This window comes from Brassica napus (genome assembly GCF_020379485.1).
Source record: "Brassica napus cultivar Da-Ae chromosome A1 unlocalized genomic scaffold, Da-Ae chrA01_Random_12, whole genome shotgun sequence".
Lineage (NCBI taxonomy): Eukaryota > Viridiplantae > Streptophyta > Magnoliopsida > Brassicales > Brassicaceae > Brassica > Brassica napus.
The window spans coordinates 64,825-88,728 of record NW_026013895.1 but is presented as its reverse complement, the minus strand read 5'-3'; the positions used below and the strand labels follow the sequence as shown (position 1 = coordinate 88,728).

Below are 23,904 nucleotides of genomic sequence, written 5' to 3'. Positions count from 1 at the left end.
TCACTAACGTGAAATGCAGGCTATTTGATAATTGATGTCTACAAAACTAACTAAAGCTAGTCATCCTAAACTAACACAGATTCAATATCACAGTATATACCCCACGATAAGCTATATTTAGATGTTCAAATCATAGCGCCCTAACGTTAGGAACAAAAACTCGATGTAACTTAACAAACCAATCACGATAGTATTGTTGTTGAATACTTTTGTTGTTGTTTTTTTGACGACTGAAAACTTTTGTTCAAAGCTAATAATTTAGTTTCTTCCACCGTTACTTGTACCAAACACAAATTTCACACGAACATAAAACATCATTTTAAGCTTTTTTCTTTCACACACAATTTGTTGATTATCCTTTTTAACCAAGATGTTTCGAGTTTTAGTATATGGTATGATCCACTTCTTGGTTCTCCAATTTTCTTTTGAATTCAACCGAATCAGCTAACTTGCTCAAGATTACACACAAATATACTTGTTTGGGAAATAGTTTTGTTTTGGTTGTAGTATGATCGGCGGTGCATTTATTGTAGAAGAGTTTTTATATACTGAAATGGAAATAAGTGATCAATTGAAACAGTCTAGTAAAATTGAAGACTATTATTTTTAGTAACAATTTTCCAACTATATTAATAATGTTTGATATCTTATAATCTCTGTCTCTCTCTATTTTATAATATGAAATGTTTATTTTTTGCATATATTGGTGTTAATATACTGACAAAATTCAACATAATTTCAGTATGGACTTCATTATTGCTTTTAAAAAAATTTGTATATGTCAGATCATATTCTATAATGGTTTAAATGTGTTTCTCAAGAGTTTTTTTATTTTTATTTTCTTGATGCAATCATGTATCCTATCAATTTTGATGTTCTTGTCTTTAATAAACTATATTAAGTAACAGAAGTTTTAGACGGAAAAAAGTATTTTCAACACTTAAACATCATTTATTATTTATATAATCACAATTAAGCCAATAACAAAATAGTATAATAGGTGGTCTAACAAATTATAGAAATCGAGGAACATTATTTAAATTAATACATCAGTTTCTTCTAAAACATCATTTATTAATACACACATAGTATTTTATTTTATAGTTGGAATCCATTTTTACTGAACACAATTTATGTGATGAAAAACGAATAAAATATTTCAGAATTTGCCATATAATTTTGCCATTTATAGAATTTCGATCAGATAAATAGAGGATGTTTTATAGTATAAAAGTTTCAATAAGAAATTACAATTTATAAAAAAAGAGTTATAATATACAGACAAAAGACGATAGCTGGCTACGTCTCTGCCTTTATCTTGTTGCCACAAGAAAAATGAGAGGGGAATAGAGTGCCCCAAGAAATAAATTAAAGGGATATCTAAACTTTTTTACATCATTAATAAATGGACTCTGGTGATTTCTGATTCGTGACTCTTCCTCTCTCTCTCTCTCTGCATTATTAGGTTTCTCTCCGGTTATATTGTGTCACTTTCTACGAGCTTCCATCATCTCCCCCGTGTGTAATACGTCAGTTCCTCCTCCTCCTCCTCATCTCTCTCTCTCTCTCTCTCTTCTCATTTCCTTCATGCATTCTGAACTTGTTTTGATTTTTTTCGTACAGTTTGATTATATACTATGCACTTCGTTCTAATCACATTCTGGATATATTCTGGTCTCTGAATCTTGAATACATGAGGAGATAAACGAATATTTCTGATTTGTTTTTTCTCTTCAGAAGTCCCTTTAATTACTTTATGAAGAGCTGATGTAACTCTTTAAGGAACCGATTATTTTCTTCCTCCTTAATTGTCTCTCAAATTTAAATATTTACTTTTACTAATTTGGAAGGCTAATTATTAAATACAAGCAAAGGGAGCAAAACCAGTGGGTTTGGCAGCAATCTTGTTTCACAAAAATAGTAAAATGGGCAAAGAGAATAATAAAGACAAAGTGCTTTTAAGATGTGAAGGTTTTATTGCTTATTTTCCTGGAAAAGTAAAAAAAAAAAAAGAGAAAATCCCAATCTTGCAACTTGGTTTATGTGTGTTAATAAGCTACAGGATATGTTTTTCTTATAAGATAAAACTCGATTTGGCTTCAAGTCTGATCACATTTCTCATATATTTCTTTATGAAGAAATCCATTTTCTTTTATCTAAGTTTTATCGTTCTAGAGAAACTTAGAACTTGTGTGATTGTCTCAGTGGAATTCCATGTCAGACATGAATATTCTATTACCATCTCTTGTCTTTTAACTGTTTTAAAAGTCCACATACTATCTTGTATCCCATGTTTTTCCCCGGGAAAAAGAATCTCAAAAGCAAAGCTTAGTACTTTTAACACTATTTTAACTCCCTCTTGCTCTTTGATTTAATGCAACTATCTGAACCTCTATGTATATACCATACCACCCACAGGTTTCAAGATCATATGGTAGTTTCACCTTCTAGGCAAAATGGGGCATTTCTCTTCCATGTTCAACAGCTTAGCTAGATCGTTCTCGAACAAGAAAGACAATAACAATGGTAAAAGCAACGCGAAGGAAGCCGCAGATGAAATGGCGAGAGAGGCCACGAAGAAGGCGATGATTCTGAAGTCCTCTGGTTGTGTTAATGCAGATGGATCCAATAACTTAGCCTCTGTTTTCTCCAGACGCGGTGAGAAAGGTGTCAATCAGGACTGTGCTATCGTCTGGGAGGTACATTATTACCTATCAATGCTGAATTATTTAGGTTTCTCAGTCTTTGGCGTTTACTTAGCGCGATTTTGTGGTCATTTTTTTGTATATTTAAGCATATTGATATCCAAATAATATTAATGCTGAATTATTCATGGTGAAACATTGATCTTCATCCCCAAAATTTTGAGAGATTATAATAGTAGAAATAGACACATAAATTATAAAAAAAATTAATTAAAATCTTTAGTAAATATTTAGAAGCCTTAAAATATCAGATCGGCCCTGCCAAAGATGTTAACTTACTCCTCTGTATCTAGGGATAACTTGCTCTTTGTGTGCTTTTGCGTCAAGATTGTTTTTGAATACTCCTCCGTGCCTAGGGCTTATCACCAGTACAAAGTTTCACAAGATTATCTGCGTTTAGGTTTGTCCCTAAGTTGTTTAGACTGCATGTTTTGTCTCTAGGGTTGTTATGGTTTTCCTTAAGATGAAGCATCTAAACAGAAGCTAGAGTCATACTCAAGACTGGCTCACTATGCAAGGTTCCCTAAATGTTACTAACAAAAAAATGTTGTTACATATACAAGATTTTTAGCGTTTACGTTTGTTTTTAGCCCTTTCCAGCTGTGTTGTCTTCAAATGTTTACTCGTGTATATTTGTTCATAATGTATTTAACATTTTCTTGGATCTTAAAAAAGGGATTCGGATGTCAAGAAGACATGATGTTCTGTGGGATATTCGATGGACACGGTCCTTGGGGTCATTTCGTGTCCAAACAAGTCAGAAACTCAATGCCTATATCTCTGCTGTGCAACTGGCAAGAGACTCTATCTCAGACTACATTAGTAGAACCCGAAACGGACCAGCGGTTCGCCATCTGGAAACACTTGTACCTCAAAACATGTGCAGATGTCGATCAAGAGCTTCAGCATCACCGAAAGATCGATACTTTCAATAGCGGTACAACCGCTCTAACCGTTGTGAGACAGGTAAAAAAACCATCATATGATTATCACCCCATGAATAAAATCTTGTAATAAAAGTTATATATTCGGTAATGAATGTTCTTAAATGGTTTCTTGTTACAGGGTGAAGTTATTTATGTAGCAAATGTTGGAGATTCACGTGCCGTACTGGCCACGCTATCAGAAGAAGGAGGTTTAACCGCGGTTCAGCTCACCGTTGATTTCAAACCAAACATACCTCGTTAGTTCTATATACATTCTATCACTATACCTAAATAGATCATGTAAATCTCAGTGGTTCTGAATGGTTTTATGTTTTGGTTCTTATGAGAACAGAGGAGGAGGAGCGTATAATCGGATGCAACGGGCGAGTATTCTGCCTTGAAGACGAGCCAGGGGTCCACCGTGTGTGGCAACCAGAAGAGGAATCTCCAGGGCTGGCAATGTCGAGAGCATTCGGAGACTATTGTATTAAAGAGTACGGATTGGTCTCAATTCCTGAAGTGACTCAAAGACATATCTCCAATAGAGACCAGTTTGTAATCTTGGCCACTGATGGGGTAAGCTCAAAAAATGAGATATTTATAATTTTTTTTGCTCATTACTGATGAAGTCATTTAATCTTTTAGGTATGGGATGTGATATCAAATGAAGAGGCCATAGACATTGTTGCCTCAACCGCAGAGCGGCCAAAGGCGGCTAAGCGGCTGGTGGAGCAAGCGGTTAAGGCGTGGAATAAGAAGAGACGTGGCATAGCGATGGATGATATCTCAGCCGTTTGCCTCTTCTTCCATTCTTAGTCATTGTCATCATCTCTAACGCAACATGTTAAGTTATTAACCCTGCCACAACCTGAAAGTATATAGGTAATGGTTTTGGGACCTAGAAAATGTTGTTGTCATGTAAATAGACTTTCACAAGATCGCACTGAATCTTATAAAAATAAGTTATGTATTGTACAGCTTGAGGCATAGACATTCACAAATAAGTTTCTTTTATTCTTCTATATCATACACACCTTCTCAAACCTAGGAAACAATAAAAATAAATGACCTCATTACCTATGTCTATATAACTCTCTATACATAATGAAAGCGTGTGAGACTTTTTAGCCATCTAATATAGTTTTCAGTAACCGGATTAGTCTCCTAGTAACCCAATCAGGATAAAGAGGCATGTCCAATAAATAGTGATTAGTGGAAGACTTGAGGAGCAGTGTAGAACTCAGTTTCTACGAAACCCGGCCTGAGATCTTCTTCATTACACATGAAATGTAATGGGAAACACACGACGTGCCCTCTTGTTTCCTTCAGCATCTCCCACGAGTCTCTACCGCATGGTTTTAACTTTTCAGGTGCAATGCCAAGGTCGATTGTCGTATGACCTAACTTGTCTTTACAAAGAGCCACGTTGTGTCTCAATGCAGCTCTGTGATAAGTAAGATAAATCAAGATCATAAGCATACATTTATATAATTTCTCGGTTGATATTTAATTTTATAGAAAAAGTAAGAAGTGCGAACTTTGTGCGTATGTTTTCATTAGGTATGCAAGAGAAGACTTTGTCGTAGATGTCAGTGTTCCTCTGGGCCGTGGCCATCCACAAGTCTTGGTATGTTGCATCTTTTATTGGATCTTCTATCATTTTCACCTACACATCAAAATAAGATTAATATTTTAGAAATTATTATTAAGTTTTTTTTTAAATAATTACTATTGAGTTAACGAGTGAAAATACTAAAATTTCCGAATTACCTCTCCGGGTTGAAGACCAAGATGCTCCGACCAAAGTGAACATCTGAGACTATACGAGAACTTCCCCGCCATCCACTTCACTCCATTCATCGAAGATTCAACGAACTCTTTGTCTTCAATCACAACTCCTATCTGAAAAACATTATTGATGATTACATAACCTCTTTTTGTTTATTCAACAAAGAATCAAACTGAGAGTTGTGGAAGTACCTCAGAATCTCGTGACCCTAGTAAGCTCCTATCGTTAATATTAGAAGAACCAATCACAGCAATCCGGTCATCAACAATCAGTAGCTTGCTATGCACGTAAATCTGGCTAGTGGCAATTGGACCGTCCTCGAACAACCGTCCGTATGACCTCAGACCATAGAAGGACATGTAGTCTTGCGTCTTGGGACCAAGCAAAGCTTTAAGGTTGTATAGAATCGAAGTTCTGTCTCTGGAGATCGAACGGTATTGCCAATGCATCAGTGCTCGAACCGTAGCTGCTCCAAACTCATCAATGCCTCCCTATTTAATGTCAAGATAAAGAATGATAAGTTACAAAAAAAAAGATAAGAAAGATATATATAGTGCTTTTATTCGGTTAAGAACTCCCTCCTTTTCAAAAATGTATGATTTGAAGTTTTTACCCATACTAAAAAAATATAATAAATTTTCATTTTAAATAAATTATTTTTTTTGGAATTAACTGTTTCTCACAATTTTAGCCAATAAAAATTCAATCAATCCAATTTTTTTTTTCGAGTTTACAATTAATTTACCATTATTCTCTAATAAAAATGCATTAAAATGTACTCCATCTTTTAAAAAACATGGATCAATTTAAAATTGAGGGAGTATATGTGAATGTGATACGAAGAACCATACTGTACCTGAAATCCAGGGAGGAGCGGTATAACAATCACGACACGGAAGCACTTGTTCTCCTCATGAGCCTTCAGAATGCGTCTGTATAAGGCTTCAGAAACGCGGTTCAGGATCGTGTCATCTTTCTCTAGCCCAGAGATGAAGAATTGGTTCTGTTAAACCAGAAGATTAGTTCAATCTGAAGATTAAGAAATTTAATATTAAAATATTTGAATGATGAGTTCATATTACATACCTCTATGTAGATAAAATGTTCAGCGTTTTCGATGAGTGAACAGTATGCTTGATGAATGCTATCTTCAGGTTGGTTAGTACCAGCTGACCATTGGCTAACACTTCTGATGATCTGACACTTGCAATCACTTTGCTTCCCTATCTGCCACCACCACTCGTTCACAGTCTCATCCCTATCGCTTTCCTCTGAAGTTTCTCCAGGATATTCATCTCGACCATCGAGGGCTTGTCTTGAACCTCTTTCAAACTTAATATCTCCTATAGTGGCGAAATCCGCATCGGTTTCTTGTGGGAGAAGCAAAGGAATGTCTTGAGGAGGTGAGGCAGATGAGAATGAGTCTTGTCTGGATAGAACAACAGGTTTGTTAGGGTCTTCCTCTGGTTTAGCTGTTGAGATAATATCGATCTCTCTAGTTCCCAAGTAGTGAGGAAGAACCATGTGGTGATGAGGCATCAGCAATGGAATCGTCTGTTCATTAGGTGCCTTGTTTCTCTAATCAAAACAAAAAAAAAAACAAAACATAATCAAAACCTTATAAAACAAAACACAACTGCTGAAAAAATGATATCTCTACAATACATTTACACAATGTTCAAGAAATCTTTAATCATTAACTACGAGCTCATGTATACTACTTATCGGATTTATTTTAAAAATCGTTTTGGGTAGGATCGAGTTTCCGCCTAGATGGGCACATTGACCGATTTTTAGAACCGTGCATTTACCTTAGAGTGGTTCCACCTCTGGACGAAATGTCTAGCCACATCGCGACAAGGCGGTCCCCAGAGAGCACAGTGAACCTCATGCCACGGCATTCTAGGGTATTTTCTACGGTCTAGCTCGTCTTTCATCGTTTCTTCCCATGAGTTTGGTTCAGACTCTCTGGCAATACATATAACAATTTGTCAGAAACATGATTCCTTTTGTTAAATAAGGTTCAGGAAAGTTACCTAGGGTTATAATAATCTTTTCCTGGCCATATATGAGGAGGGCAATCTCCAACTTTGTGTTCAGCTGTATCGTACCGGCCGAAACAGAGATCTAACCCTCCAATGAAGCAGACTTGGTAATCTACAATCACTATCTTGTCATGGTGGGACCTGAAAAAAGCCATAAAATTCAACTTTAATTAGTTGCGTAGCTAAGAAGTTACAACAATCTGAGGGTTTTGGTTATTACTGTTACCAGAGGTAAATTCCAGTGGACAGATGGTCTGGATAACGAAGAACTTTGACGTTCTTGTGAATGTTTTGAAGCCTTTTCTTGCTGTACATGCTATTGATTTTCAGCGCGATTTGAACTTCTTTATACATAAGAATATAAATCTGCAACAAAGTTTAAATTGTTCTATGTTAGAGTTTATAAAAAACCAGATATGTAATATTGTTAAAGCATTACCTTAACGCCCTGTTTTGCTTTCGTCTCCAGCAAGGCATCTAGCCGCAAAGACGGATGATCTTGAAACGGGCGTTTGAGATATAGCTCCGGGCATAACCACCAACCCGTGATAAATATCTACAGATGAAGTTTATATTTAGACTTTACTCAAACTCTATATATAATCATGTGGTTGGATTCTTAATCAGTGGTTACCTCTGATGTAGCGTTTTGGATTGCAAAAGCAATCGCTTCAAACGCAGTGTGGCCATCCACGAACCACTGAGCTTGGCTTCCATCTGATGTCAACCCTCTAGGCGGCGCAAACGAACCAAACCTATGTGGATTGTAGGAACCAGCCTCGTCCACGGCCTTAACCCACTCTTTGACTTTCCTGCAGCTTGTAGTTCTCAGCCTCACGGTTCTGTCACCACTTGTAACCTTAAAGCCAAAACGCAACGGGTTGCGTTCCTTCACCTGTTCAGCCAAACGCGGTTGCTCGGGTGACTCTTTTGTACCTTGGAAACCTAATGAGTCGAACACCATTATATCTAGAAGTTTTCCACTGAACGGATCTTCAAGTAATGCCAAGAAGCCAGGTTTTAGAACCGCCCAAACCTGTAAAACATTCTAAATATATTAGAAGTCATTTCTCCAAGAAAGAAAAGTTCAGATACTTTACACAAACCATGTCCGAACCAGAGCCGAATCTAAGATTTTGGGGACTATAAACATTTCTCAAGAAGTGTTAAAAAAAACTTTTTTCATAATTTGAAGACATATATCTATGTAAAAAATCTCTAAAAATTTAGAGACTAATGCGAATGTTTCATTGGACCGAACCTACCTTTGCCCAACTATTACCAAAGCAGCCTAGACACTGAGAAGGAAGACAGCATCGGCCACCATCAGACCCGGGGACTTCCCTCAGGTGTTTCACTGTGACATACCCTTCTTTCATCTTTGAACCGTACTCTCTAGCAAACGAGAGTCTAGATACTTCCAGGAACTTGCAGACCTGTGGATACATATTGAGTGTGACGCAAGAAAAAGAAAACCTAGAAAAGTCAACGGGAATAAAATGATGTGGAATGGTTGATTTCATTAATTCCACATATTTTTTAACATTTACTATGAATGGAATAGAATAGTATTTCTATCAATCTCACAAGTAAATAGATAACGGGGGTGATTGGTTGGGTTGTAATTGTAGAAAATTTACTTTAATATTTTGTCTGTAGGATTTTTGATTTAGCTTTAAATGATGTAGCTTTAAAATTTCCTACAGCTAAAAAAATGGGGCTTTAGAAAATAAGATGTTTACAGCCATTTTTTGTGTGTTTTTGCTGTAGTTTTAATTTTTTGGTTGTAGCTTTAAAAACCAAGATAAAGCATGATTGGTAGTATTTAAGGTTGTAGATGAAAATTAAAGCTAAAGTCACTTTCTACAGCCCAACCAATCACCCCCAACATACAAAGATACCTATTCCATAACAATTTGATCAATGAATGAATAGAATGAACATTTCATTTTTCTGTATTCCATTCATAGCATTCCATTTATTTTTACTCCACCAATTCCATATTATTACCAGTTACAGCCACATTTATTGCTAGAGATAAAACTCAAACCTCTTTGGAGTTAACAATGTCCAAGTTCCCTAGAAACAGATTCAAGTAGCCCTTCATTGCGGCTCTCCCACGGTCTACAACTGTCTCTGATCGGCCTATCGTTGGACGGATGATTGATAACGCTGCACGGGAAGGAACATTCCTGAACAACATAGGGATCTAATGTTTCAGAACTTTAAGCAAAACATCGGTCATCAATTGTTAGTCGTCTAATTAACAAACGCGAAAATGTATTCGTAGGAGAATTTGTCTGGACCCTTCTATAATCCCGAGATATCCAAGTTAATCTAAAAAAAGAACAGAGTAATAATGTACCTGTTCTTGACACTATCTTCAGTGTAGTGCAGAGGAAGAGCACCATCGTCTGGTTCTTCGTCATCTTGTACAACTGATCCTTGCATATCAAAGATCCCCAAGCTATGCAACCATTCTCTAACCTATCCAAAACAATAATTTTCAAGTTTCAAGAATTTGTTTGTTAAAAAATCTGCAAAGCCTAAACATACTGACATGTTCTTGCTTGTCGTGGAGTTCTTCAATGATCAAACGTTTCTTCAAAGCAAAGTGTAGGTACAGAACTTGAGAAGCTTTCTTTTGTAATGTCCACTTGAACTAAAACATATTACCAAAAACAAAACAGAGGATTAACAATTAATACATAACATAAACCCTAATAACAATTTAATAATGCAAACTACAAGTCTACATTGCGAAACATGTAAGTACAAGCGTATACCTGTTTATACTGAAGCTCCAAGGTGTAAGAAAGAAGCAAAGGGCTAAAATCAGTCGTGTCTGGTCTCGAGACAGAGACGATCTTAGCCTTCGGAAGCTCTTCGAATATCTGACTTCCGCCGGTAAGACAATTCGCCGTCGCCGCCGTTCTTCTGATGACGCCGTCGGATTTAACGCCGTTAGTGGCGAGAAGTTTCTCCGTCGACATAGCTAAATATCCTCCTCCTCACCGTCGCCTCTTAGCACGATGGCATGTCCGAGATTCCAGTAATCAGAGTAATTCAGATTTAATGCAAATAGACAGGATATATAGGGTACAGTTTAAGGTTTTTAAATATGTCTGGCACAAGTAGTATATTCAACGGCGAAGGAGGGGTGGTTCCGTCACGTTAGGTTTTAATGAATATAGATGATGACAGGTATGACTATTGCCACGTGTACGCTGAGGATTGATGGTATATGCTTACTTCCGTCTACCTCTTGCCGTGTATTTTTTGCAACTTGGTTAGCAACATTACGTCGTTTCCAAGTTGGACAAGAGCTCCAAGGTTTCATTGTCTTAGACAAAGTAGCATAATGACTATTTTACCCTAAGACTTTGCCTTGCAAAAGTAACTCCGAAATTTCTGTGTATATCTAAGCGGTTTACACTAATTGTTTTGTATTTCTTATAAGCAATTTACATTATTTATAACCGGATTATTCAATACTATAAAGAATAATTAATCTAATCTACAGCTGTAGGCTGTTAATCATAAGTGAAACTATAGTACGTCTACTTTCTCTTAGCATCCCATTTGAAATACGTTTTATGTATTTGTTGGTAAAATACTAAAATCTAACATGTATAATGATTTGGTAGCGAGGGAGAATTTGGTCTTTTAGTTGATACAAGAGTTTCTGTTGTGCGAAGTATATGCCATGCAAGCATCAAACGACAAGAATATCCCTATTTTTGTGCTTTACCAGATCAGAATATTCCCCTCAAAAGCTTATTCAATCCATATATGTGATTAGACAAGGAAATGATTGTGTATCGGCCTACACTTTTGTTCATTTAATTATTGATGACAAACAAAATACTTGTATGATTAAGAAAATTCTGTCTGACCTTATTTGCATAAAAAGTAATAAACACTTAATTAATTATAACGTATACGCATCAACATTTACAGTAAAGAGACTTAAATTAGCATTCATTATCAAGCGATCAACCTGCAGTATAAAACGATGACATGGGAAGTACAGAACCATCACTTTCATTTCATGTTAGTAAAGTAAAATTTCACTTTCATCATCCAAATATTGATAATGAAAAGCATCAAACAATTTTGTAAGAATAACTGTAGATGATTTAGCAAAAAAAGAAGAATAACTGTAGATGATTATTCCAAAACAGAATAATAATAGGGTTGGGCACTTCGGTTATTTTATCGGTTTGGTTAGTTCGGTTCTAGAATTTTTCCAGCTGAAGTAAATCATAGTTAGTTTGGTTTGGATCGATTTCGGTTCGGTTATGTTCGGTTATGTTTGGTTCAGTTTATATTTGGTTTGGTTTGTATTCGATTTGGTTTGTATTTCGGTTCGGTTCATATTCGGTTTGTAAACCATAAACGTATGGTTGTCATGAAATAATCACGTTGGTCATAATAAAAAATTAAGTATGTAAATTAAATTCAGTATAAAACCAAAATAAAAACCTTTTAAAAATTACAAATATAGTTTATAACTTTATAAGAATTCAATCAAACCAAAATTAACTAAATAAAAAGAAAAAAAAACAAATTTTGTTGTCTCTTATAGCATTAAGAATTAAAAAAAGCCTGCAATGAATCATTTTCCATGTGATATCATCAAAAAAACCTGCAACAAATCAATAATTAGTATATGTTATATTAGGATTTCTTCCGTGCAAAAGGAAATTATGTGGGCTTAATCTTAGGATTTTAATATCTTGATATTATTAATATTTTTAGTTTAAATAACTATTAAAACACTTCGGTTTATCAGTTCGGTTTAAACCGAACTGAACTGAACCGTTCGGGTTGGAAAAATCTTCAACCGAATCATTTGAAATGGACTTCGGTTTGGTTCGAATAGGTTTCGGTTCGGTCAGTTCGGTTCGATCGGTTCAGTTCGGTTTTTTTGCTCACCCCTAAATAATAATGTCATAATAGCAAACATTCTTTAGTAGTAGTATGTACACCAGAATTAAAGTTCGGAAAACTGAAGCCAACTTTTAATGGGCTAATACTTCCCAATTTGGGCCTTGAAACAACTAATGAAAAGCTCTACAAACTCATAAACCGTTTCAAACAAAGTATATCTTCATTCTGATTGCTCTGAGTATGTGCTGTAGGGACTTGGGATTCAAACCTTTGTCTATATGGAGATCCACAAGCTGCGGTTATATGAAACTATGCATTTTCTGGTTTACCTTAAGACGAGAAACTTCACAAGATTGCTTGAGTTGCATAGACTAGGCTGTTTGTTCTTGAAGAATAATAGATGTCAACAAATATCGTTTTGAAGACATTGTATCATGCAGTTTAAGAACAGCGGACCAGGTTCAGAATTAAAGATAACAGATAGCTCCATGATCTATGTGAAAGTGTTTTGTAATCAAAATTAGAAAGAAAGTAATATATAAGATCAATGGCATTGGTACATGTTGACATAAAATTAAAGATAGCAGTAGCTCCTTTAAGTTGACTAATTAAGTCTTCCTAATCATCTATATAGTCAAGAACCAAACACAAATTTTCAATGCAGTGAAAACATATATACCTTTTCCACTTTCAGTTTCTTCCTAAGAAACATTCATACACATTATTCTATACAAATACATACGACTATATATACATCTAAATCATGTGCACATATGATATGTTTAAAATCTCACATTGATTCTAGAATATAAAACAGAACAAATGACATGACCTCAAATAAAAAACATCTGTGTAAAAGAGTTTGAATAGCAATGAGTAGGCTATTCAACACGATTGAGACACTGATTATTCTGGTTAGAACATCAACAAACAAACAAACAAACAAAAACGAGGAATAAGATTTAATTATTTTCTCAATTTAGAAACTTTGACGAAACAGAGAAGACAATAAACTAATCTTTATCTTTTTCAACAGTTTCTCACTAGCCGTATTTCCCGCCAAACCTCATAAAACAGAGCAACACTTATAACCAACTCTTAATTTGTCGTTTCAGTTATAAAAAAATGCCATCACGACAATTATGTGAACAGATGCACACTTCCAAGGACGCTACGTAACCTTCAAAGGATGAGTCCATAAAACTCACAATCCCATTTTCTCGAAAAAGAACAACGAACAGCTCTAATATTTTTAAACAAAACATCTTCAGAGCTGTTCAAGTTCAACAACAGTTTGATAAAATATAATCCAACAATCAAAAGAACATTTACTGTAAGCAAAAAAAAAAAACAAGGATATGTCGTACAGGTACGACGATGATTCCAAGAAGAAGAGGAGGTACGCTGTTATTTTAATCTCCTCCGTTCTGCTCATCTCAATGATCGTCGCCGTTACCATCAGCCTCAACAAGAACGAAGCAAACGGCGACTCTAAAAGTAACGGAGAGCTAGCCGCTTCCGTCAAGGCCGTTAAGGACGTATGCGCACCAACGGATTACAAAAAGACATGCGAAGACACTCTTCTCAAGAATGGTCACAACACAACCGATCCAATGGAGTTGGTTAAAACCGCGTTTAGCGTCACGATGAAGCAGATCACCGACGCTGCCAAGAAGTCGCAGACCATGATGGACCTTCAGAAGGATCCGAGGACGAGGATGGCTCTTGATCAGTGCAAGGAGCTGATGGACTACGCCTTGGGAGAGCTCAGCAACTCTTTCGAGGAGCTAGGGAAGTTCGAGTTCCATTTGCTCGACGAGGCTTTGATCAATCTTAGGATTTGGCTCAGCGCGGCGATAAGCCACGAGGAGACTTGCCTCGAAGGGTTTCAAGGGACACAAGGGAAAGCCGGAGAGACAATGAAGAAGGCCTTGAAAACAGCTATCGAGCTGACCCACAATGGGCTAGCGATCATCAGCGAGATGTCGAGTTTTGTCGGACAAATGGGGATTCCCGAGCTGAACAGTAGAAGGCTTCTGTCTCAAGATATCCCCTCGTGGGTGGACCAGAGAGGGAGGAGCCTCTTGCAGGCTGCTGAGGGGTATTCGGATGCGAAGGCTGATATTGTGGTGGCTCAGGACGGGAGCGGTCAGTATACAACGATCAACGACGCGATGAAGTTCGTTCCCAAGAAGAAGAATACAACCTTTGTGGTTCACATTAAGGCTGGAGTCTACAAGGAGTATGTGCAAGTCAACAAGAGCATGACTCACCTTGTGTTCATCGGTGATGGTCCTGACAAAACCATCATCTCCGGTAGCAAGAATTACAAGGACGGTATCACTACCTATCGTACTGCCACTGTTGGTAAGATATATATCTAATCTAATGTTCTTAAAATCGATCTAATCAATGATTTCTTATAAATCTCCTACTTACGGCATAACTATTTCTTGAACTAGCCTTTGGCATTGCGGATATCAGTTCGGTTTGCGTATTTGGGTATTGGATAGGAGTCTAGAGGATCCAATTAGTATATTTGCAATTTTCGGTTCTTCAAATATTGATTTAAATATCCAAAAAATACCCGAGAATAGTTTGATACCTTATTTTTCGGATATACTTTTTTGGTTCGCGTAATAACTAGCCAAAATATCCGAAAAAGACTGAAATAACAAAAAAAATTTGGATTATTTTAGATATTTCGGACAAAAAATGGATAGTTTCTAGTAATTCAGATATTTTTGGATAGTTTTCATAGATTTTAAAATTATTTTGGGTATATGTTCTTGGTTCGTTTATTTTGGATATAGAAATGTATAAATTGTTCAGATAATAAAGGGTTTGGTCCAATTCCGGTTTTGGTTCGTTCTGGTTTTTTCTGCGCATGCCTATCTTGAACATTGTATATACTTGATTATTTGTACTTAGAAGTCATATATGTTAATGCATGTAATGGTTATTGCAGCCATCATTGGAGACTACTTCATTGCCAAGAACATAGGGTTTGTAAACACTGCCGGTGCCATCAAACATCAAGCCGTTGCGGTTAGGGTTCAGTCAGACGAGTCCATATTTTTTAACTGTAGATTCGATGGTTACCAAGACACGCTCTACGCTCACTCCCACCGTCAATTCTACCGAGATTGCACCATCTCTGGCACCATTGATTTCCTCTTTGGAGACGCAGCTGCTGTATTCCAGAACTGTACTTTATTGGTGAGGAAGCCACTCCCGAACCAGGCGTGCCCTATCACAGCTCATGGTCGTAAAGACGCGAGGGAGTCAACTGGATTTGTGTTCCAAGGTTGCACTATTGCTGGCGAACCGGATTACTTGGCAGTCAAGGAAACTAGCAAAGCCTATTTAGGAAGGCCGTGGAAGGAGTACTCGAGAACTATTATTATGAACACTTTTATTCCTGATTTTATTCAACCCCAAGGATGGCAACCGTGGCTTGGAAACTTCGGTCTTGACACATTGTTCTACTCTGAAGTACAGAACATTGGACCTGGAGCAGCCCTTGCAGGCAGGGTTACTTGGCCTGGAATCAAGACACTGAGCGATGAGGAGATTCTCAGTTTCACACCTGATCAGTACATCCAAGGTGATGTTTGGGTTCCGGGCAAAGGTGTACCGTACACTCCTGGCCTCTTGGCTGCTGACCCCAACGCTGCAACCACTACCCCTAGCGGCTCGGCTGCTCCAGATTTCTCTTCTTTCCCGGACACAAGTGGTGCTGGCTCGGTTTCTCCAGCAGCTGCCCCGGAAGGTTCTACCAAGAGAACCATGGTTTTAACTGACTAAAAGAATCGGTTAAGTTGCAATATAATTTGTTTTTTCTTACGTTAATTAAAGACAACCTGGAAACAAACAAATTTTCACAATTGTTGGGATTAATGTTTAGCCTTGAAGCTCATGTTTAATATCCGCAATACATTAAAGATGTCGTTTACAAAACTTAATTGTAATAACCATTATGTAAAATTTAATCCATTAGTATGTAATATGCGCTAGCTGCTATTTTTTTATTCACTTATTTAATTTTAAAAGAAATTAAACTATGCAAATCAAAATGTTTGTGTTTGAGTGTGCAATATGAACCAAGAAACAAAACCTAAAGTCAGTTTGGTTTGTATCCATGGTGCAGCACAATGTGCAATAAGTACACAATTAATCCAGTAGAGACAATCTTAAAATATTGTCTGAAAATGGCAACAAAAGACACGATTCTATAACAAAAGTCAAGAAGCAACAACACTCTAGAAACAAGTTCAAAGACGCAGACAATGTCCTTAAACCTTGAATCCACGGCTCTTCCTCTTTCCTCTGGCCTTCTCGAACTTCCTTCCCTTGGACCGAACATAAGGCTTGGAGTGACTGTGTGGCACACCAGGAGCAGGACCAAAATGCTTCACAGCTTCACGTGAGTTCTTAGGTCCTCTAAGAAGAACCTAACACACAATAAGAATCAAAAGGTTAATCATATTATCATCACAAGGGAAGTTAAAAATGGAGGTAGAGAGAAATATTACAGTGTTCTGTCCCAAAGGAGCTCTGAGAGCAAGCTGGTCAAAGGTTAAGCATTCACCACCAGCTTTCTCAATGCGAGCTCTGGCTCTCTCCGTGAACCTCAAGGCAGTAACCTTGATAGCTGGGATCTCGTGTACCCTCAAATCATCGGTTATGGTTCCAACCAAGACAGCAATCTTATCTTCCTATCATATCCATCAAGATGACAGAATATCATGACCTAGGAGACTAACTTGTACACCAAGTAACAGAGAGATACGAGTGTTTTCAAACGAAATTGGAACCTTGCCAGTCATGAACTCGACGAGTCTGGAGAGAGAGAGAGGAGCTTTGTTGACTTTGCTCATGAAAAGCCTCTTCAGAATCACTGCATTGAACTTGCTCTGTGTTCTCCTTACCAGAAACCTGTAAAGCTGCAATATTTTCAAAACAGATAAGAACCTCTTTCAATCTAAAAAAAAAGGGACAAAAGATCACTGTTAAAGTTCTGACCTTGACGGTAAGCTTGAGGTAGACATCGTCGGACTTAGGAGCTGTCCTTTTGGTCTTCTTGCTCTTACCTCCAGCAATCAAATCAATTCCCTGCAAACACATTGAATTGATCTCATAATCAACATTTGAAGCAAGATACAAGAGAGGCAATTCAGAAACGGAGATTGACTCAGACAGAGAAAAGTACCATTATGGCCTCCCTGGGGATGTGGTGGTGCCGCCGCGGTCGAAGATTCTGCAAGAGAGTGATGAATCTAAGCTTTGATTTTGTAGGGTTTTCTATTTCCACTATGGGCCCAAAACTCTTAGCCCAATATAGGTTTTAATTTCTTTTAATATTTGGACTTAAGTTGATGCCCAATAAGCTAAACTATTGTTTTTTTTTTTAATTTAGTTTTTACAGACGGTGGAACATTATATGCACATATGACATAGTACCCCCAGAGGCTTATCTTATCTTAACCATAAAACCGAACTTTCCCAAAGATGTGGTTACTCGCCCGACAATAGGTTACATAAATAAAATCATTAATAGTGGAGTAAATGTAAGGAGACTACTCTCTTTGACCAGCTCCAATGAGAGTCCTCCACGTCTCATTTTCTTTATGGCTAGATCTTCCCATCACTGTCTGTGGAACCGTCCTAGATCAGACTAACTTCGGTTCTTGAATGTCATTTACTACTAGTCCTGAAACCTATCACAGAAAGAACCAAGTATCTTCCTTTCCAAGCATCTTAAGATGTAATAAACGAATAGGATAAGAACGCTACCCAGTGAGAAGAACTTGAACAAGAAGAGCAGCACTTTGGTCAAACGCGCTTGTCTTAGCTCATTTACAATCTCACGTGTCTTGCATGAATAAAAAAGCATTTGTTGTATAAAACTATCACATAGTAGCCAAAAAGTGGTGAACTCTAAGGTTTCTTACAGAGGGAAGTAGGAGGGAAAAGAAATGCTTTGTGTCACACACATCTATCTGAAATATAATATACGTGATGAGTCCATGCAAGGATTGGACTAAAATCATGCCAGCAGATTCAGACATTTCATGCAACTGATGATCACATAAAGTTTCCACAGATAAAACGTCAACATTGCCTAATACTTTTTTTCTAGTACGGAGGAAGACAATGAATCTGCTTCTTCATTCATAGAGAAGACAACTAGACAAGGTAGCTATGATCAGCAATCATCACACAAAAAAAAGAAGAAAATGCTTTACATGTATGAGATAAATATTATGAGTCATCAGAGATATTTCAATTTGAGAGGGAATTATGTTGCTCCAGATATAAGATTAGTTTCCCTTTCCCCAGATCTTATGTATAATTGAATACAAATCAGAGTAGTGAACTATTTTCATAGAAAGAAAATATAAATAAAGGTTTGTTTCAAAAAAATAAAAAATAAATAAAGGATCTCTTGTGGAAGCTCCTTTGGTCTAGTGGTTTGACCAAGGATTCATTGATGCTTTCACAGTAGGAGGTCTGTGTTTCGATTCCCGGAAAAAGCAGAATTATGCAAATTAAAGGAGGAACCGCTTATAAGAGATTTGCAGCATGGCGCAAGAAGTACCGTCAAGGGTGGTTCCGATAGGACAGCTCAGGTGATGCAGTCAGACGTGAATCTTCATAATGCAGGTAGAATTGTCGACTGTAGAATCGTCTGTAATATTTCTCTAAATTTGTAATAGCATAATATATCCAGCGTTAAAAAAATAAAATAAAGGATCTCTATTCTGAACTTTCTCCCTATATGCATAGCCAATTTCAGTTCATGAGTGGAAAAATATCAGAAGTGTTATGTTATGTCACTTAGATATCTATAATATAGCATCCCTGAAATGTTGGGGGCCATAAACATTTTTGTTGCAAATACATTTGTATACCCTTGTATAGAAATCAGGTGGAGAATTGCGATCAAAGTGTGTGTGTGTGAGGTAAATCGTAGTACCAGCCTTCTCCCAAGTATATAGTTACCTAAAAAGATACTAAATCAAAAACATTCTAATTTTTTGTTACGTTTACTGATTTGAAAATATAGAGAATGCAATCTCCTAAAATTCCCATGAAATAGAGATTTTATAGTAGCATTTAGTTCGAACTGATAATTCACAAGTTCATACACAACTTATGAACTGGTTAAATAGTACTTGTTGGCAATGTTGCAGCTTCCTCAACCCATGAAATGGCTAGAGCCACGTAGTTTTGTATCTTTTTTTCCATTTTAATTTGATATATAAAAAAGAAGAAAAATTGATATATAAAGAAAAAGCCGTTCTGATATATATATATATATATATATAAATAAAAAAACATACACATATTTAAAATTTATTTATAAAACCCACACAACAAAAAAAAAAAAAAACGAGAAAAAAAAAACAAAAAAAAACAAAACCCCGTTAATAAGTTAAGATAAATGATAGAGGGTTGTGAGGCGAGAGAAAACCCTAAAGAGAAACTGAGGCAGCCGCAGAGAGAAAGAGAGAAGGAGAGAGAAAGAGAGAGAGAATGGAGGAGATGATGAAAACGACCAAGGCAGGGGAGGAGTTGGTGCAGGCGAAGATGCGCCGTGAGATTACGAAGCTCGATGATGAGGAGGTTAGGTTTTTATTTTTATTTTTATAGGTTAAATGCTTGCATGAATGATTTAATTAATTTATTTATGTTTGGAATTAATCTTAGTAGCTTTGGGCAGAATTTGAACCGTTGGAAATTGATAGGATCGAGAGTGGTGAAATCAAACCCAAGACCTTGATCACTAATTGTGGTTGGTTCCACTCTCCAGTAAGAGAAAGTTTTATAAGTATATACATATCATGTTTATTATGGAACATTTGTTAATAAAAAAAATGAATTTTTCAGCAATTTCGTGAGAGGGGACCTTTAATTGTCAAGGAGATGCTCTCAGTGTTCCCTAATTCTACTTACATTAAATGGAAGAGAAGGTGGATCCCCAACTCGCTAAAAGACCTGATAAGAATAGCAAAAGAGAGAGAGTGTACATCTCTCGTTCTAGTTGATACAAACCATTTGGGACATGGTCCGTGCATGTGTTTATTATGTTCTTGATGTTTTCTATCTCTACTATATATTTATATACGACTTTTAAGCCTCTTCTGTCTTATAACTTTTTGCAGATGAAATATGTATTGTAAGCTTGTTGAATGGTGCTGCCGCTTATTTCAGGATTTTTAATCTCATCCCACGTGAGGATATACCGGTACTATACAGCTAGCTAGCTAGCCTTTTTTTTTTTTGTAATTGCTCAAATCTCCCTTCATTAATTAGCTCTATCTAATACACTGGTCAAAATATCGTGTCTTGCAGGATCAAGCAACCCCCCCGACACGCCTCGATCCTTATGTTCGTATGGCACGTTTTGCTTCTCAGGCCGGTCTTGGCCTTAGCAGGTTAAATTCATACCCGCTACATGCCTTAGTTTACACAAAACTTTGTCTCTTACCTTTTGAAATTTACTATTTATTTTTCATTTTCAGATTGATACAATCACTCTTCCCCAAGGCCACTCATTCCAGAACCAACAAACCCTGTCAAAAGAACCGTGCATTTTTCCAGTACCAGGATGGTTTTGTTTTTTACCGACATCATTGGTTACCCACCCTTTTCTTTTTCTTCAAAATTGTTTTTTTGATTTTTTTTTTTAATCACTTATATATAGTTCGTGTTCATCAGGCTCCACTCTGAGAAAGCAGCCCTTTCAGAAGAAAGGCCAAAGCACACCAGGAAGGTTTGCTACTTTGTTGAGCCTTTTTCTCTTTGTGTTGGACGAGGAGATGTATTTATCTTTTTTTCTTTTCCTTTTTTATTTTATTTTGTAGGAAGTTGGACCTCGTTTCCAACTGTTGTTTAAAGGTGTGAAGAAGGTATCACTTGACACGGGGAGTTTAAAACTTATCTGCATGGTAATTATCACACTCCAATCAATTTCTGCTTCATTTTTCTTGACTTATATAAACCATTTAACTCTTTCTTGAATCGCAGCCTCCTGCCTCTCATTATGACTACCCAGAACGTCAGCTTATGATGCCGCCTCTTTAATATGCTCTCATGTTTTTTTCTTTTCTGTACAACAAAAACAAAACTTATGGTTATTTACGTTTGCTGTAGTATTCTGACATGGTCTTTTGCCTTGGGATATTTTTATACTAATAGATTATTTAAAATTATTAATTTTCAACGTACGCATATATAAAATAGACGTGGTGTCAAGGTTTCGTTCCAAAGTTAATGTAGCCCAGATTAATGTATTCGAAAATCTTCAACAATCAATTGCAAACCCCAACAAAGTACGAGTATATCAAATAAACGTTTAATTATAGCAAAAGACGAACCGGCTTTGGTTTGCGCAATTGAAAAGGAACAGAGGCATAGCTATCGTTACATGTTCTCCCATTTATTCTATATGGCTAGATCTTCCCACACATTCTTGCCTTAGAAGGTTTCTCACTAATCACTTTTTTTTTTTGAGATTTGACAACTTCACTTTCTAATATTTTTTTAGTTTATGGGACGAAAGAAAATCATTGGCAGCACTTGTTTCATTTATACATCACATTTTTTCTCCGTAAGTTAATTGGATCCAATGATCCGGTAATCGAAATGACTACCTAATGATGTCCATTATAGACGAAATTAATAGTTTTTTTTTTCATATTGTTAAATCTTAATTAGCTTATGATTACCATATGTAACCTTGTTATGTTTTACATCCGATTTTCTTCATTTCCCTGTCTGAAATGTAATCAAATATGAAATAGCCATTGAAAACGAGAGCTGCGTTGAAATCTAATATAGTATATATATAGAGAGAAGAGAGCTATCTGCACCATCTGTTTTTATTATTCTCAAATTTATTCTAATCATTACCCATTTGATCCATCTCCATCCTCTGATTTTTAAGACATTAAGATTTCTTTCTGATCTTTTTCTTTCTCTCTACCTCTGTTTCCCACATTTTCTCAAGAATATCCAAACGTAGAAAAAAAAAGAAGCTTGTGTTGGTTGATTTGGCGCGAACCCTTTTGTGTTGGTTGTGGATTCTGGTAAAAAAAAGTTTGGGAACAGAACAATGACGACGACAATGGAAGCGGTGATGGAGATAAGTATGGTGGACGATATCATAAGAAGATTACTAGAAGGCAAAGGAGGCAAACAAGTCCAGCTCTCAGAGATCGAGATCCGTCAACTCTGCGTTAACGCCCGACAAATCTTCCTCAATCAGCCCAATCTCCTTGACCTCCATGCCCCCATTCGCATATGCGGTACTTTCTTATTCTTGTTTATTATATGTTATTACAAACTATGAGAAATATTACCAAGACGACAATAATGATCAGGTGATATCCATGGACAATACCAAGACCTCCTACGTCTCTTCGAATACGGAGGCTACCCTCCTTCAGCGCACTACCTCTTCCTAGGAGACTATGTCGACCGAGGCAAGCAAAGCCTCGAAACGATCTGCCTCCTTTTGGCTTACAAGATCCGCTACCCGTCCAAGATCTTTCTCCTGAGAGGCAACCACGAAGACGCCAAGATCAACAGGATCTACGGCTTCTACGACGAATGCAAAAGGAGATTCAACGTCAGGCTATGGAAGATATTCACGGACTGCTTCAACTGTTTGCCTGTATCTGCTCTCATCGACGACAAGATCTTGTGCATGCACGGCGGGCTGTCGCCGGATTTGGAGAATTTGGAGCAGATTAGGGAGATTCAGAGGCCTACTGAGATTCCGGACAACGGTCTTTTATGTGACTTGCTTTGGTCTGATCCTGATCAGAAGAGTGAAGGTTGGTCTGATAGCGATAGAGGTATTTCATGCACGTTTGGAGCTGATGTTGTTGCTGAGTTCTTGGATAAGAATGATCTTGACCTCATTTGCCGTGGCCATCAAGTAAAAAATGACTTCCCCTAGACATTATTTGAGATTATCTTTTGTGATTTACTTTGGTCTGTTTGTAGGTAGTGGAAGATGGGTATGAGTTTTTTGCTAAAAGGAGATTAGTGACTATCTTCTCTGCTCCAAACTATGGTGGAGAGTTTGACAATGCAGGTGCATTATTGAGCGTGGACCAATCTCTTGTTTGCTCTTTTGAGATTCTGAAACCTGCCCCATCTTCAAGCGGTATTCCTCTCAAGAAGGTTTGTTTTAAAACACAAAACACAATTGGTTTAGCTTTGTTCTTTTCTCAACATAATAACACATGACTTATGTTTTATCAGGTACCTAAAATGGGCAAGTCTTGAAATGCAATAAAGCTTGCTCCCTTAAGCTAGGCTCTGTGCATATCTTCAAGATGTAGGTTAAACTGCAATGGAGAAGAGAACCTCAAAGACTACTTTATTTTAGTCATTAAAAAAGAATCATCTGTAAAAAACAAAACCACATTTTTAAACTTTCTATATTTAAATTGCCTTTCATGGTTTTGTCTCTTACTATATTGAGTAAAAACTGTTTGGTTTACAATGTGTTTGAGTCCCCAAAACTCCCT

General features: G+C 36.8%; 6 protein-coding genes across 8 annotated transcripts; 4 read left to right on the top strand and 2 right to left on the bottom strand.

The window, feature by feature from the left end:
- The first annotated feature begins 1,283 nt into the window (after positions 1–1,283).
- LOC106382212 (probable protein phosphatase 2C 34) lies at positions 1,284–4,655 on the top strand. Its single transcript, XM_013822193.3, has 6 exons — positions 1,284–1,529; positions 2,419–2,699; positions 3,381–3,671; positions 3,771–3,888; positions 3,984–4,207; positions 4,277–4,655. Exons 2-6 carry the CDS (start codon positions 2,457–2,459, stop codon positions 4,445–4,447), a joined length of 1,047 nt encoding a protein of 348 aa, XP_013677647.2. The 5' UTR covers positions 1,284–1,529; positions 2,419–2,456; the 3' UTR covers positions 4,448–4,655.
- On the bottom strand, positions 4,625–10,801 carry LOC125593869 (phospholipase D zeta 2-like). The gene is made up of 16 exons (XM_048770231.1): positions 10,252–10,801; positions 10,026–10,127; positions 9,831–9,952; positions 9,516–9,657; positions 8,731–8,901; positions 8,100–8,501; positions 7,905–8,021; positions 7,692–7,831; positions 7,457–7,606; positions 7,232–7,388; positions 6,507–6,998; positions 6,277–6,423; positions 5,612–5,911; positions 5,402–5,533; positions 5,170–5,297; positions 4,625–5,075 (listed from the first exon to the last, which is right to left on the bottom strand). Exons 1-16 carry the CDS (start codon positions 10,456–10,458, stop codon positions 4,841–4,843), a joined length of 3,144 nt encoding a protein of 1,047 aa, XP_048626188.1. The 5' UTR covers positions 10,459–10,801; the 3' UTR covers positions 4,625–4,840.
- Positions 10,802–13,584: 2,783 nt separating this feature from the next.
- Positions 13,585–16,391, top strand: LOC106380275 (probable pectinesterase/pectinesterase inhibitor 21). Its single transcript, XM_013820063.3, has 2 exons — positions 13,585–14,725; positions 15,327–16,391. The coding sequence occupies exons 1-2, from the start codon at positions 13,717–13,719 to the stop codon at positions 16,163–16,165; spliced, it is 1,848 nt and encodes a 615-aa protein (XP_013675517.2). The 5' UTR covers positions 13,585–13,716; the 3' UTR covers positions 16,166–16,391.
- Positions 16,392–16,420: 29 nt separating this feature from the next.
- On the bottom strand, positions 16,421–17,693 carry LOC106379880 (60S ribosomal protein L18-2). Its single transcript, XM_048770230.1, has 5 exons — positions 17,571–17,693; positions 17,384–17,473; positions 17,176–17,304; positions 16,894–17,076; positions 16,421–16,812 (listed from the first exon to the last, which is right to left on the bottom strand). Exons 1-5 carry the CDS (start codon positions 17,571–17,573, stop codon positions 16,654–16,656), a joined length of 564 nt encoding a protein of 187 aa, XP_048626187.1. The 5' UTR covers positions 17,574–17,693; the 3' UTR covers positions 16,421–16,653.
- Positions 17,694–19,761: 2,068 nt separating this feature from the next.
- Positions 19,762–21,593, top strand: LOC125593867 (U3 small nucleolar ribonucleoprotein protein IMP4-like). Of its 2 annotated transcripts, XM_048770225.1 has the most exons (9): positions 19,762–19,987; positions 20,075–20,173; positions 20,252–20,429; positions 20,527–20,609; positions 20,717–20,799; positions 20,887–21,000; positions 21,083–21,137; positions 21,229–21,312; positions 21,392–21,589. In XM_048770225.1, the coding sequence occupies exons 1-9, from the start codon at positions 19,898–19,900 to the stop codon at positions 21,446–21,448; spliced, it is 843 nt and encodes a 280-aa protein (XP_048626182.1). In that variant the 5' UTR covers positions 19,762–19,897; the 3' UTR covers positions 21,449–21,589. The 2 variants fall into 2 exon arrangements, with proteins under 2 accessions (XP_048626182.1, XP_048626183.1); XM_048770226.1 differs by lacking the exon at positions 20,075–20,173 and having other exon boundaries at positions 19,779–19,987; positions 21,392–21,593.
- Positions 21,594–22,075: 482 nt separating this feature from the next.
- On the top strand, positions 22,076–23,874 carry LOC106378738 (serine/threonine-protein phosphatase PP1 isozyme 9-like). 2 transcript variants are annotated; one of them, XM_022711105.2, is made up of 4 exons: positions 22,084–22,671; positions 22,747–23,306; positions 23,375–23,554; positions 23,636–23,874. In XM_022711105.2, exons 1-4 carry the CDS (start codon positions 22,479–22,481, stop codon positions 23,657–23,659), a joined length of 957 nt encoding a protein of 318 aa, XP_022566826.2. In that variant the 5' UTR covers positions 22,084–22,478; the 3' UTR covers positions 23,660–23,874. The 2 variants fall into 2 exon arrangements, with proteins under 2 accessions (XP_048626181.1, XP_022566826.2); XM_048770224.1 differs by having other exon boundaries at positions 22,076–22,671; positions 23,375–23,657.
- Positions 23,875–23,904: the final 30 nt, after the last annotated feature.

What these genes read in the sequence shown, in the direction of transcription:
- LOC106378738 (XM_048770224.1), top strand. Translation starts at nt 22,479, where the DNA reads ATGACGACGACAATGGAAGCGGTGATGGAGATAAGTATGGTGGACGAT. An exon ending in TGCCCCCATTCGCATATGCG is followed by an intron (nt 22,672 to 22,746) that starts GTACTTTCTTAT and finishes AATAATGATCAG; the next exon opens with GTGATATCCATGGACAATAC. An exon ending in TCATTTGCCGTGGCCATCAA is followed by an intron (nt 23,307 to 23,374) that starts GTAAAAAATGAC and finishes GTCTGTTTGTAG; the next exon opens with GTAGTGGAAGATGGGTATGA.
- LOC125593867 (XM_048770225.1), top strand. Translation starts at nt 19,898, where the DNA reads ATGGAGGAGATGATGAAAACGACCAAGGCAGGGGAGGAGTTGGTGCAG. An exon ending in CGAAGCTCGATGATGAGGAG is followed by an intron (nt 19,988 to 20,074) that starts GTTAGGTTTTTA and finishes TAATCTTAGTAG; the next exon opens with CTTTGGGCAGAATTTGAACC. An exon ending in GGCCAAAGCACACCAGGAAG is followed by an intron (nt 21,138 to 21,228) that starts GTTTGCTACTTT and finishes TTTATTTTGTAG; the next exon opens with GAAGTTGGACCTCGTTTCCA.
- LOC106382212 (XM_013822193.3), top strand. Translation starts at nt 2,457, where the DNA reads ATGGGGCATTTCTCTTCCATGTTCAACAGCTTAGCTAGATCGTTCTCG. An exon ending in ACTGTGCTATCGTCTGGGAG is followed by an intron (nt 2,700 to 3,380) that starts GTACATTATTAC and finishes ATCTTAAAAAAG; the next exon opens with GGATTCGGATGTCAAGAAGA. An exon ending in TAATCTTGGCCACTGATGGG is followed by an intron (nt 4,208 to 4,276) that starts GTAAGCTCAAAA and finishes TTAATCTTTTAG; the next exon opens with GTATGGGATGTGATATCAAA.
- LOC125593869 (XM_048770231.1), bottom strand. Translation starts at nt 10,458, where the DNA reads ATGTCGACGGAGAAACTTCTCGCCACTAACGGCGTTAAATCCGACGGC. An exon ending in TGGAGCTTCAGTATAAACAG is followed by an intron (nt 10,128 to 10,251) that starts GTATACGCTTGT and finishes AATATGTTTTAG; the next exon opens with TTCAAGTGGACATTACAAAA. An exon ending in GAAGATAGTGTCAAGAACAG is followed by an intron (nt 9,658 to 9,830) that starts GTACATTATTAC and finishes TATGTTGTTCAG; the next exon opens with GAATGTTCCTTCCCGTGCAG.
- LOC106380275 (XM_013820063.3), top strand. Translation starts at nt 13,717, where the DNA reads ATGTCGTACAGGTACGACGATGATTCCAAGAAGAAGAGGAGGTACGCT. An exon ending in CTATCGTACTGCCACTGTTG is followed by an intron (nt 14,726 to 15,326) that starts GTAAGATATATA and finishes TGGTTATTGCAG; the next exon opens with CCATCATTGGAGACTACTTC.
- LOC106379880 (XM_048770230.1), bottom strand. An exon ending in ACCTCAAGCTTACCGTCAAG is followed by an intron (nt 17,305 to 17,383) that starts GTCAGAACTTTA and finishes AAAATATTGCAG; the next exon opens with CTTTACAGGTTTCTGGTAAG. An exon ending in CTCCTTTGGGACAGAACACT is followed by an intron (nt 16,813 to 16,893) that starts GTAATATTTCTC and finishes ATTGTGTGTTAG; the next exon opens with GTTCTTCTTAGAGGACCTAA.